At 38.9% G+C, this 12,783-nt stretch overlaps 1 protein-coding gene and 1 non-coding gene across 3 annotated transcripts; both read right to left on the reverse strand.

Annotated features, from left to right (window-relative positions):
• Positions 1-76: 76 nt before the first annotated feature.
• Positions 77-7,759, reverse strand: fbxo31 (F-box protein 31). Of its 2 annotated transcripts, XM_071502987.1 has the most exons (10): positions 7,237-7,759; positions 5,615-5,686; positions 5,071-5,157; positions 4,581-4,657; positions 4,256-4,423; positions 4,014-4,088; positions 3,698-3,807; positions 3,348-3,501; positions 2,744-3,114; positions 77-1,988 (listed from the first exon to the last, which is right to left on the reverse strand). In XM_071502987.1, the coding sequence occupies exons 1-10, from the start codon at positions 7,655-7,657 to the stop codon at positions 1,766-1,768; spliced, it is 1,758 nt and encodes a 585-aa protein (XP_071359088.1). In that variant the 5' UTR covers positions 7,658-7,759; the 3' UTR covers positions 77-1,765. The 2 variants fall into 2 exon arrangements, with proteins under 2 accessions (XP_071359088.1, XP_071359099.1); XM_071502998.1 differs by lacking the exon at positions 5,071-5,157 and having other exon boundaries at positions 7,237-7,758.
• A 4,685-nt stretch (positions 7,760-12,444) lies between these two features.
• trnar-acg (transfer RNA arginine (anticodon ACG)) lies at positions 12,445-12,517 on the reverse strand. The gene has a single exon. It is a non-coding gene; the product is annotated as a tRNA-Arg (tRNA).
• Positions 12,518-12,783: the final 266 nt, after the last annotated feature.

Genomic DNA, 12,783 nt, shown 5'->3' on the forward strand with positions numbered 1-12,783 from the left:
TTTGACAGTGGCTTTCTTGCACCATGGCAGTGTGATACACATACAAACCACAGAAAAAATAAACATATGACAGAGGTTCTTTTCAGTTTTTTATTTTTATTACTGAGAAGAGCGCTTAAGCTGAAAAGCTCCCTGAAGTCCAATGTGAGCAGTTCAATAGGTCAAACTTTGTTTTTCACAAAATGAGGCGTATGGCATTGAAATAGTACAAAGCAACACATTTCAAAGGCAAATCATTCAAATAGCTGGGCAGAGGGCTTAAAAATAGAAGAATGTATAAAACAAATGTACTAAAATTGAGAGGAAATTAATATAATGTGACAAAATAAATCAAATTATCTTAAGCTGTCTTTTTTTTTTTTTTTTTTTTTGCAAATTTTAGTAAAGCTGCAGTCTGATATAAAAGTGCTGGCCAGTGGTTTTGAATGATTCACTATTTTGCCCAGACAAGTGCACTTGGAGTAAGAAAGCTACTGGGCATCACCATCAGGCCATAATGAGACATACAGACACTTACTTGGTATTTTGAGATGCACTTTGAGCTGTTAGTTTGTGTAATGTTCAGCAAGCCTGGTCTCAAGTTTGAAATTAATTGGTAAAGTGGAGGGAATAGCTTTGCAGGCATGAAGCCAGGCAAACACTGTTAGCCATTTAAACAAACAACAAATGCAATACATTTCAAAGGTTAGACATGTTTCTGTTTCAGACCATAATTATATATAAGCACATAAACTGTATAATTTTGATACTTTGATTTAATCCAACTTATGTGTAGGTTATGTTATTCTATAGCAACACATCTTTCCAACTTACATATTATTTTGTGGTGGCATGGTGACATTAAAAGTATGTTTGATGTAAGACCATGACCCAAAGCATATCACTGAAAAAGATATCTTTCAAGTTCAAAGGACATATCAGCCTGCCTAACACTGGCTTATGAAGCTACAATGTTTGATAAGACAGCAAGTCCTCTCTTGTTAATGGTTAGAAAATTGCCCGGTTGTAAAGCTTACTCAGTATTTCTATTGGACAAATTAATAAAATTAATTTAAATTTAAAACACATAAATACTTTTGTCCTGGTTTTAGTTGACTTGTGGCAAAGAGAAAAACACCTGAGATGCAGTTTTTTTTTTAATTTTGATGTCTCAAAAGCAAAAAAATAAATTAAAAAAATAAATAAAAAGCAAGGCATGCTGCCTAATGAAAGTCAAACATCCCGATTGGATAATGATTATGAGATTAGTATAATTAGATCTAAATAAAACGCAGCATGCAGTTCAATATGTTGGGCACTGACATTATTATAATACTATATAGTAGAATACATTGGACACCTTTTTCATCTTCAAGCAGTACCGAGTACAGACATGGTTTTCGAATCAGAGGCACATACAGTTTGATCCATAATAAGTGGTATGAAATATCATTCCTTTTCTCCTGCAGGTAATAAATAAATAAATTAAGAACTTGCAACCTGTTATCATGCTGCACTGGAGGTGTAAGGTCCTACAGAGGTAGCATTGCCTCAGGAGACCTTTTCCAAGTGCTTGATTGGGATCATGAGTGTGGGAGTGCTAGGTCAGGGTGATATAGCTTAATTAGACAGTAAAACTCAATGTTTGTGAAACACATACAGATAGAACCTGGAGAGTTAAGGTCATGAGCTAACATGATCGTTGCCAGCGAAGGACAGAGGTGATTTGTGTGTAATGTTTGTTGTTATGCATTGTATTGTGGTAAGAGACTTAAAGCTTGGTGCATCAGGATGTCCAGGACTGCATGTTGTGCAGCATGGCCTCAAATCGCTCCATGTTTGGGGCGTGAGCGTGGGCTAGATGGTCCGTCAGGCGACTGTACAGACTGAAAGACTTCAACTCCAGCCAGATGAAACCAAAACGGTCCTCATCAAACAGCACAAAGAGCCCCGGGGTGCGCTCTGGACTTGTAAAGCCATGCCCAGCGATCAGGCCTGTCCCATAGAAGCTGAAATGGAGGAATATCAATTTGTCAAATGTTTTTTTAGATTCAGTTATCGCAAACAGTAACTATAGAAAATAATAACAGGAGTTATTACTGGAGTGATTTATTTCAATGGTTAATAACTTGTAATCATTGTTGAATATTATTTTCAATATGGCTTGATAGCAAACTCCTTATGTATTAATGCAGATAAACTTTAGGACAAAATTAATACATTTTTCATTTGTAGTTAACAATCCTATCAGAAATATTTCCCTCAGGGAGAAGGTGATAATAATTATAATGACACCTCTGAATGCAACCAAATAAAAAAAGATTTATGCAGTTCTGTTTCTATCGCAGTTTGCTTGTAATAAATCAGCAGTTACAGATGAACAGCTGGTTTTGTTTTGAGGTCTGTTCCTCAGTGAGATACAAATTAATACCTGTGACTGGTCACATTTTTTTACCCACCTTTGATGCACCAGAGCAGGCATTCAGAATTGTCTATTTTGCACCATATCCAGTTTTGGTTTAAAGGTTATAAAGCTATATTCTAAGGTTCTCACAACAGCTGTTCAGCCAACATTCACCAGCTGACAAACATTCACTCGAGGCTGATATGATTTCAGCCTGTTGACCATGAACTTTCAAAAATGAAGCAGTTTACAGCAGCTCAAGAACAATAGGCACACCTGTCTGACACAACTGTTTCCGTGGCAAAGGCATCTACAGGCATCAGTGCACCTATGGAATTCATACTTTGGCTGTGTTCTCACCATTTCCTGCAGGTGCGAGGGTACACCTCGTTTCGAGCCATAACCCCCAGTGGCAGGACGAAGGGCTGGGCGTCAGGAAGACTGGTGCTGCTGCTGGGGCCGGGCTGACAGCTGTCTGAACAGGCACCACGGTCTATGTCCATCCCTCCCGCTCCGCTGGCACCGTCACAGGCTCCCTCTGCTGTACCACTGACTGTGGCAGAGCTGCCATTGGCTCGCTGTTCCACTTCCCTCTGCATCTCCTCATGTACCCCCAGTACAAGCCGAGACAGTTCCTCTATTTTGCGCTGGTTCTCCAAGTCTGGGAGAACCACGGGCCGGTTCAAGTCAATATCCAAAGTGAGTTGCCCTGCAGGAACGTTGGGGTCTCCCTGCAGGAAGGAGTAAAATTGATATGAAAAAATGATATTAACATCAGGAATTTTTGCTGAATAGTTTATTGCTGGAGAGTTAATTGAGTTAAATAAAGATGTTAAATGATTCACAGGGAACCTGCAATTAATTTATACTGCAGGGCCAGCATGTATATGAGTCATTTCCACTAGTTAGAAAACTCTGCCATGAGGCAAGCACAGCCTCTGGTAATGATTATTCACTAACTTACAGTGAGCTTGGTGGCTCTTGCAGAAGTCCCGTGGAAACTGAGCATGACAATCTCCAAGCCGTGACTTCCATAGGTACCTTTGAAGAGGCCTGGCTGCAACAGGTCAGAGGGCCTCGCAGGAGGAAGATAGATCCTCCGGTATGTCAAGCAGTTACTGTCAAGGAAAGCATATGAAAGCCAGAGCTTTACCTGAGCTTCTGCCAGGGCTGTCAGAACTACAGGGATAGGTTATACATTCATCCACAAGAGAAATCAGAACCATATCTTTAGGTAAAAAGCTATTTGAGCTATAGAGGACATTAAACTAAATGACATTTGATTTCAGTGTGATCTGAAGAAAAGACCCATACTCATATTGACTAGTGTAAATGAACTTCATAAGGATGAGCTCCTGCATGTGCTCGTGGAAGATTTCTTCAAGTGTCCGACCCCATTCTTCCTCCAACCATGTCCTGAACTCCTACAAAGACAAAGACAAAGACAAAGACAAAGACACACACACACACACAAACAAATTATATAATGCTGGTAACAGTCTTTGGAGCTTCACATTATCAAAGCACACAGGGTAAAACTATAATCAATAATCAGCTAAGTTCCAAATAGATCATCAGCAGGTCAGTAGGTAGGTCTGTCAGGTAGTAACAGATCCTTGATTTCACTTACCTCCTGTCTCCCTCCTGGCATGCGGTGATGATCAGTCTGGTTACATTTAGTTGAAAATTCATCTTTCTTGACAGTCTAAAAATAACAGAATATGACACATATTAGAGGATGACCTAGTTTTATAAGCTACTAACCTCGAATTAAAGTAGAATGAGTTATCTGTTTCAAGAAAATATACTCTAATTTCTGTCGAGCTCATTTCTTTGGTGCACAGAGAAGCTTTTGTGCTGTCGAACCCTTACCTGGATGTCTCCTTTGTGGGGACCCTTGTGTCCGTACATGCACTCCACAGTGGCCTTTTTGGTCTCCCACATGTGGATACGGAAGAGCGGCCGCCTTCTCATCGGATCCTCCACACGGGGGTCATGAGGTGGCAAATACATCCAGCCAATGATGAATAACCCATCCACCTGAATGAGAAATGCTTCTAATGATTTATCAGCCATTAAATTATCCTAAATTAAGTTAGGCCTTCAAAGCAATAGCTGCTCCATAGTGCTGCACCTTAGATGATGAGCGTTTTTCCTCATCTTAATGCAAATATCTTGATTGAGAAATACTACTTACCACAACATTGAGCAATCCGCCATAAGGGCCTATATCAGGCTGCCATAAGCCCAAAATGTGCCTGTATGGGTGAAGCACTGCAACACAAAAGCACAACATTGCACCGTAATAGTCAGTTTCTGCAGTGATGAAGCCATGCTTTACTACAAGCTACACTGTGCATGGTTAGAAACACAAGAGGAGATGTTAGAATCCACAGACTGAACTTTTTGTTTCATGTCTGTCAGGATGGAGTCGATGAGATGTAAACCCAAAAAGAAGAAAGTGTAAACTGACCACCTTCCTATCCAGTTTGTAAGTAATACACATGGCACACCAAATTATCCAGCCTCCCAGTTCACACTTAATATGAAAGCAAATGCGGGGGGCATAACACTGCTGCAGCTGCTTGCTTCGAAATTAAATCATTCAATCATCATCATCCTCTCCCTCCACAAACACACACAAGCCCTCATGCTGCAGCCATCCACGTTGAGGCCCGTGTACATACAGTGTGTGTACACATCTCTATAGTCCATGTGCTTGTAGTCGGGTAGGAGCTTCACAAAGCGCCCAGACTTCACACGTGGGTTGACACCTGGACAGGCACAACACAGGCATGTGTAGAGCAATCACTGACCAAGACGGGCAAAGTCTGACGCAGCACGCTAATGAATTCAGTAATGTGCCAAAAAAAATCTTTGCCTGGTATGTTTTGTGGCAGCTGTTATTTCATAATACAATATAAGCTCCATATTTCTGCTGATAAATGAGAAACAAATTGGGGACAACGCATCAGAAAAGTTGCACCCTCAAAAGTCTTAGTGGGACAGAGAATCCACATTCATCTCAAAAAAGGATCTGCCAGGAAGGCTTCCCCATCTGCATCAAATCACAATCAACATAAGGCAGATCTATGTGGACACCTACCCCACAGACACACAAGAAAAGGTAAGGGTGCAAACGCTGAATGACACGATGGAGTAGGATGGAACCAAATACTACAATGGATCAATTAATGGGATGAGAGCTGTTTAAGTGGCAGTCGTACTCACGTTTAACATAGAGCTCCTGACTCGACACTCCGCCAGCTTCTATCTTCCTCAGATCCTCCTTCATACCAAACTCTGCAGAGAGAAAACGCAGGGGAATGAACATTAAATCTAAATTTATTAGGGCTATGCATTCATAGTATCTGTAATGGAAATGGTTATATAGCAATTCAGCTTTTTAAACAGTGCAGTCCATAATCTCTCATAATGTGAACCATGGTGTTATACATGGCAGGAAGTCCAAACTCAAACTCCGGTCAGCAGACAAGGACATGATTCAATCATGTCTGCTACACAGCGATTCACGGGATTTATTAAACACAAGGCTGCCCGAGGCACAAGCGTTCTAAGCAGCTGTTTAGGGCCAAGCCACTGATACAAGAACCAAAAAAATTTAAATGTTAAGTCTGTTTGAGACGGCAAATTTTTTGTCATTAATATAACTGAATGTTTTGTACATTGCAGTACTTTCAGCACTAAATCTTGTTTTTGACAGTGACTTATTAGCGGTAGAGTCTTTGAGGTCCCTAAATGAAAGTGCTACTAATTGTTGCCTGGTATGTGTAAGTGCCTTATTTACACAAGTTTTTTTTTCTGTTTGCTGTATTAACTATAACTGCTTTCTTGTCTCTCAGCACCGCTGAAAATCAGGGCTGCCCTTAGAGATATTTTTCCATGATGTAAATAAAGAATAACAAGTTACTTTTTTTTTTTTTTTAAATTTCATTTGGTGATCAAAAGTGCTTACCTAGCTCACTGTAGACGCCTGGTGTGCTTGTAACTTTTCAGTACACAACATTCCTCAGGTCACAACCAATTTAAGCAGCAGGGAGAAAATGTTTTTATTGGATAACTTTTCTCCACACATCAATAAGCAGAGCTGCTTTGTAGCAATATTGGATCCTTTTTTTTTTTGGTTATTGTAAACGTTAACAATGTCTCATTTTATCTAATGCACCTAAAATGTATTACATCACTAATTATATTGTAATATAAATTTTCACATTCTAAAATAGAGGGTTTTAAAAATCCATTGGTGATAAAAACTGTATTCGTTGATTGCCTATTTGACTAGTTGTTTCAGCAGCACTGCTTGACATGATCTTTCAAAACATTAGCAGTGAGCTGGGTGGGAATCAGGAAGTGTATCACTAAATTTTTACAAAACATTCCTGTCTGATCATGCACATACTGCACACTGTGGTTGGTCGGTTTGTTTTTATCTTGCCAGAGCAGTTTCCTCACAAGCAGCAACACTGAGTGATGCTTTATATGGTGGTGATCACAATAATGTCAATGACCTCCCAAAAGGCTGAGGTCGGCCCTGCACCAACAGCCTAATCAGCTATACACACTAAGAGGCCTTTGCGCTGTTAAAATTATTTATTTATTTATTTATTTTAACAGCAGTGACTACGGAAGCAGCGACTGCTTTCATTTTCGTCATGGCTCCTGCGCTGATCGATAGAAAATGCTTTCATCTATGAGGAGCCACAGCTGCTGTGTCTGCACCTCACACAACCTGAATCCCACAACATCTCGACGATTAACATAAGACCCAACGCTTTATTTAGAAAAAGGCGTCGATGTTTAAACGATCTCCGTGTGCAGCAGAGATAATTCACCTTCAATGCACCGCCTCCTCCAGATGGTTTCAGTATTGAGGATTTGTCTGAATTTCTTGCAGACGAGGGCCACATTTGGCAGCGCTGTTCCGGGAAGCAGGGACAATATTTCCACCAAAAGCTCCGGCGGGAGCTCCGCTAGTGACCGCGGGTGCGGAGGTCCCGCGGCCGTGCGGTTCAGAGAGCCTGCTCTGTTGACATGATGACTGCTGCCATATTCACCAGCGTCACTCGGCCCTGCAGTGGCGACGCCGCTCTCCGGGCCTCCGCCGCAGACGTCGCCTTGCTTCTGCCCCACGATCCGCTCCCCTTCCTCCTCGTCCATGTCGGAATCACTGCCCTGATCCTGCTGATTGTTCCGCTGACGCCTGCGGCACCTTCGCGACTGACCCACTCCGCAGAGCCTGGCGCAAACAGCCATCCGTAGTCACCAAACAGGCAACATTACATCACTACAACACATCTATCCGCTGCGGTCGGGCTGATCTCCTGCTGCCCTTGCGAGCATGAGCAGAAACATCTTCCCGACGTCACACCGGTGCACGTACAGAGCGTAATGATTTTCCGCCCCCCCCCCCCCCCCCCCCCCGCGTCACACCAGAAGTCATGCACAGTGTGTTATTGTTAGGCATGCAGGTGTATGAAGAGAGGTGAAAGGGCAAGAGAGGTAGTCCACAAATGGAAACAAAAATAAAAATAAGACAGGGTTATTTTATTATTACCATTACATTAAAAGCGCATGTTGCATGAACACTGTATCAAGTGTTTCCATATAATATGATAGAGTTACTGCAAGTTCTATACACGCTGAGGATGTAGTAGCAAGTGGAAAGTACTTTTTAACTTATTTGAATAGAAATAGCAATATCACACTGTAACTAATAGAAAGAGTCCTCCATTCAAAATGCTACTTAAGTTAAAGTAACAAGTTTATCAAACAAGTGTTAAAAGTGGAACTCATTATGCAGAATGTAGCCTATCCGATAGGCCTATATTATTGTTATTGAATTACTATCGTTATTAATGTTTTAGCATGTTAACAATTTTGTCGACTTATATACTGCTTGGTAGTTCATTCTGTAACAGTGCAACATGTTTTACAAGCCAATCAAATGCTTTTGTATGTAAAATCTTCGTATGCAAAGTAAAGTAAATCCACTGCAAACACTACCTCTGTGTTAGAATAATAATTCTCTACAAAACATTAGTACAAATTCCTTAACAAATTTGCAATTAAAGTCATTACTAAAACACATGGACATGCAGTCAACCTTGGTTTTTCTGAGACCCTTAAGATTCTCAGGCTCCCATTGGGTAAATAGGATCTATGCAGCACCAGTATGGACAACTGTAGCCTACAACTAGCATTATGTCCCTTAAATAAAAGAACAGGCTGAAATACACAACCAGTAGTAAAAACAGCAGTATCATGCTGTGACTAAAAGGAAAAGTTCTTCATTCAATATGCTAACTTCAGTAAAAGTGCCACAGTATTATCATCAAACTGGAAGTAACAAAATTAAAAGTCATTATGCACAATATCCCCTATCAGATATGTCTATATTATGTTATTATTGAATCATTATCATTATTACTAATGTTTTATCATGTTGAGGTCGAACTAATTTTGTCCACTTTTATACTGAAATACTCAACCAGGGCTGTAGTACAAGACTGCAGCACAAATAAACCTTATTTTAAAGCAGCTTTATAACAGTTGTGGGGGATTTTGATTGTTTGTTTTGTTTTATTTTATCATTTGTGAAATGAGTTGCATTATTCTTAAGCCATTTTAGTGCTTTATTTTCATAGTTACTTCTTAATTAGCTCACCCTGAAAAAACATCTTAAATTGTCTGAACATTGGCAAATGGTAAGTGGACACAGTTAGACAGTGCTTTTTCTCTTACCAACCATTCAAAACGAGTCCACCTTAATTTTGGTTATGACAGCCCATCATGTTTCTGTCTGCTACCAAAAAAATGAATAAATTGCTTAGACAGACTAATAAAGTAGTTGAAAGTACTGTACTTAAGTACAGTTTTAGGCATGTGTACTTTACATGTGTATTTCCATGTTATTTTATACTTCCACTGTGCTATATTTTGGAGGCAAACATTGTAGTTACATTATTAGTTACTCTGCAGATTCAGATTATAATACAAAATATAAGCAATTTTAATGCATTTTACAGATTTATCTACCTGGTATAATAGCAAGCAGTTAGAATTAGCTCCACTTTTACCAACTTCTGCTGTTCTAAAAAGTGAATAAAAGAGACTTTACTCTCTTATTCACTTTTTGGAAGTTTAACAAGTTTCCTTTCCAGGGATAATAAAGGAAAGTCAAGTGAAGTAAAGAGTTTTTTAATGTGTTTATTTCTCTGTTCTTGTTTTTTTTTTTTTTATAGTTTTTCTATAGCACAATGAGTCTGTCTTCCATCTGGCTGGATACACCCCTTGCTTGAAGTGGACCAGAAGTGGAAAACCCAAGGCCCTGTTCAGGTGGACCACACAGGGGCATCTTGAGCTGGACCTCAGCAGGGAGGACAAACTTTGGTGGTATCCTCCACAGATGCCACTGAGGACGAGTAATTCTCCTCCATTAGAAAATGACTTTGATCATCCCCTGCTGGTCTGCCGAAGATGCAAGTGGAAGGTCAACAGCTGGAGTCATGGCATCGTCTCTCAGTTTGACACTGGCCACAGGATGCAGTTCCCTTGCATCCTTACATCAGAACTTGCATGTGACGTCAAGGTAGCCAGTTTGATGCATCAATGCAGGCTCTGAAGCAGTAGCAAGACAGATTGCAAGGGGATTGCCACTGTCACACATTATTTTTGTTTTATTCATTTTGTCATTTATCTTGCACCTTATTTCATCACATTTTAGTACATCTTTAGATTCAGTGTTTATTAGAGTAAAGTGTGCTCATTGCCCAGGGAAAGAACCTTTCCTTGACATGGTCCTGTAGCACCTGCCAGAGGGCAACAGGCTATTTTTTTGCCTTACTTTATATTTATTTAAGTTATTGATGTTACACTATATTATTATTATTATTAGTAGTAGTAGTAGTATGAGTAGTAGTAGCAGTATTTTTACTGTTATTCTTGTTTTATTATCATTGTTGTTATCACTGCTATTATTATTGTTGGTAGAAGTACCATTATTATTATTATCATTACTTTTAATATTGTTGTTATTACAATTATTATTGCTCCTATTATAATTGTTGTGACTATATAAAAAAATATATATAAAATGGGCTCGGTCGTGTCTGTGTTTTGATTTCTTCTTCATCATTATTTACTTAGATAATAATAACTTACTCATTTACTTACAATATTAAAACAATTTAACGAGACAGGATTACCTCAACTCGAACTATCTTTATCACATGTGCGTCCTATTCTGTGTCTTCAATATCACTATGTAACATTTAGGCCTACTTAACATCTCTGTTATTTTAGTTGTTGCCATACATATTTACTGGTATACTTGATCACAATTGGATGGGAATGAGTGGGATTCGAATCAGCGATCTCAGGGTGTATGTCACTCAGTATTTGATATGGTGGATAGACGCCAGTCCCTGCCACCTGAGAGTCGAGCTAATTCTTGGTAGGGACAGCCAATCAGCTTTCCGTCTGCTACCAAAAATCTAATAATTAATTTAACGTTTAATTAATTTTACATATGACTGACAGACTACCCTACCTGTTGATGACAGTGATACTGTAACGTTTCCGTGATCAGTTTGTTAGCATTACTATTGCATTTTACTTTAGCACATGGATGATTACGAATGTTTCTTGTAAACGAGTGAATACACAGATTACACTGTCTAATAAAGTGGTGGAAAGTACTGTACTTAAGTACAATTTTGCGACACGTGCTGTACAAGAATATAGCCATGTTATTTTATGCAGATTCAGATTATAATAGAAAATAATATATATACATTACTCCTCAAAGGACCATTCTGCATAATGAACAATTTTTCTTTTAGTACTTAAAGTATATTTTGATGCTTATACTTGTGTAGTTTCATGTAAGTAAAAAAATGTTTTACTTAAATGAACATTTGTTCACTTGAAACACAGTACTTCCACTACTGAACGTATTTTGTGAGAGGAAGGCAGGCCACTCCGGTCCAGTGGGGGTTCCTCATCCACTACCCCTTAATTATTAAATCCTCTTTGTGCCAGATGTACTTAGCTGTGGTTAATGGTATATAATACTTGTGTTAGTACATATCACTCCCCTATAACGCTTTACCTCTGACTCATAGTGATCCTGGGATGTTATCTGACATTTTGAGGCTTAGGCTTTAGGAGAGGTAGTCCACAAATGGAAACAAAAATAAAAATAAGACAGGGTTATTTTATTATTACCATTACATTAAAAGAGTATGTTGCATGAACACTGTATCAAATGTTTCCATATAATATGTTAGAGTTACTGCAACTTCTACTCATGCTGAGCATGTAGTAGCAAGTGGAAAGTACTTTTTAATTTATTTGAATAAAAATAGCATATATTGCTATAAATAGTAATGTTATTATTATCATCATTGTTGTAACTATTATTGTCATCAATATTATTAGTATTATTACTATTACTTTTAATATTGTTGTTATTATAATTATTATTGCTCCTATTATAATTGTTGTGACTATATAAAAAATATATATATAAAATGGGCTCAGTCGTGTCTGTGTTTTGATTTCTTCTTCATCATTATTTACTTAGATAATAATAACTTACTCATTTACTTACAATATTAAAACAATTTAACGAGACAGGATTACCTCAACTCGAACTATCTTTATCACATATGCGTCCTATTCTGTGTCTTCAATATCACTATGTAATATTTAGGCCTACTTAACATCTCTGTGTTATTTTAGTTGTTGCCATACATATTTACTGGTATACTTGGATGGGAACGAGTGGGATTCGAGTCAGCGATCTCAGGGTGTATGTCACTCAGTATTTGGTATGGTGGATAGACTGATGCTAGCATGCTAGCATGCTGGAAGCAAACGTGCTAGCTGGAGTCTCGATCCCATATAATATTTCGCTCGCTGGTAATTGTCACACGGTACATGTATCAAAGGAAAAAAGTGATACATTAGTTGGAGTTAAATTTAAAAAATGCTTCGCGACCTTGCTCGATATGTCTTCCTCACAAAAAAGGAAAAACTTTCGAGCCAGCCAGGAGTCGAACCTAGAATCTTCTGATCCGTAGTCAGACGCGTTATCCATTGCGCCACTGGCCCGTTGAAATGACGTCGGGTCACGTGTCTATTTAAAGGTCGAAAAGACGATTCTGTCCGAGAGTAAACAAACTATACACAACTGCTCATAGAAACAGGCGACTTACCCTCTTAAAACCCCAAATTGAATTAGGTTATTGATGAAGCGTTACGGTAGTAACAATACGTGCTTATATTTGATCAAGCCCCAGAAATAAAATAAACAAACCCAAAACAGTGACTTTCAAGGGTCGGGATAGTTTGGACCAAGCCACACAAAGTCGTTTATA

The sequence above is a fragment of the Trachinotus anak genome, unplaced genomic scaffold (genome assembly GCF_046630095.1).
Source record: "Trachinotus anak isolate AG129_WGS33_773 ecotype Australia unplaced genomic scaffold, CSIRO_AGI_Tana_v1 ptg000002l, whole genome shotgun sequence".
Lineage (NCBI taxonomy): Eukaryota > Metazoa > Chordata > Actinopteri > Carangiformes > Carangidae > Trachinotus > Trachinotus anak.

Excerpts from the sequence above, each read along its gene's own strand:
- fbxo31 (XM_071502987.1), bottom strand. The coding sequence starts at position 7,657 with ATGGCTGTTTGCGCCAGGCTCTGCGGAGTGGGTCAGTCGCGAAGGTGC. Across the intron at positions 5,687-7,236 it reads GAGGAGGCGGTGCATTGAAG|AGTTTGGTATGAAGGAGGAT; the intron begins GTGAATTATCTC and ends TTCTCTCTGCAG. Across the intron at positions 5,158-5,614 it reads TCAGGAGCTCTATGTTAAAC|GTGTCAACCCACGTGTGAAG; the intron begins GTGAGTACGACT and ends GTGCCTGTCCAG.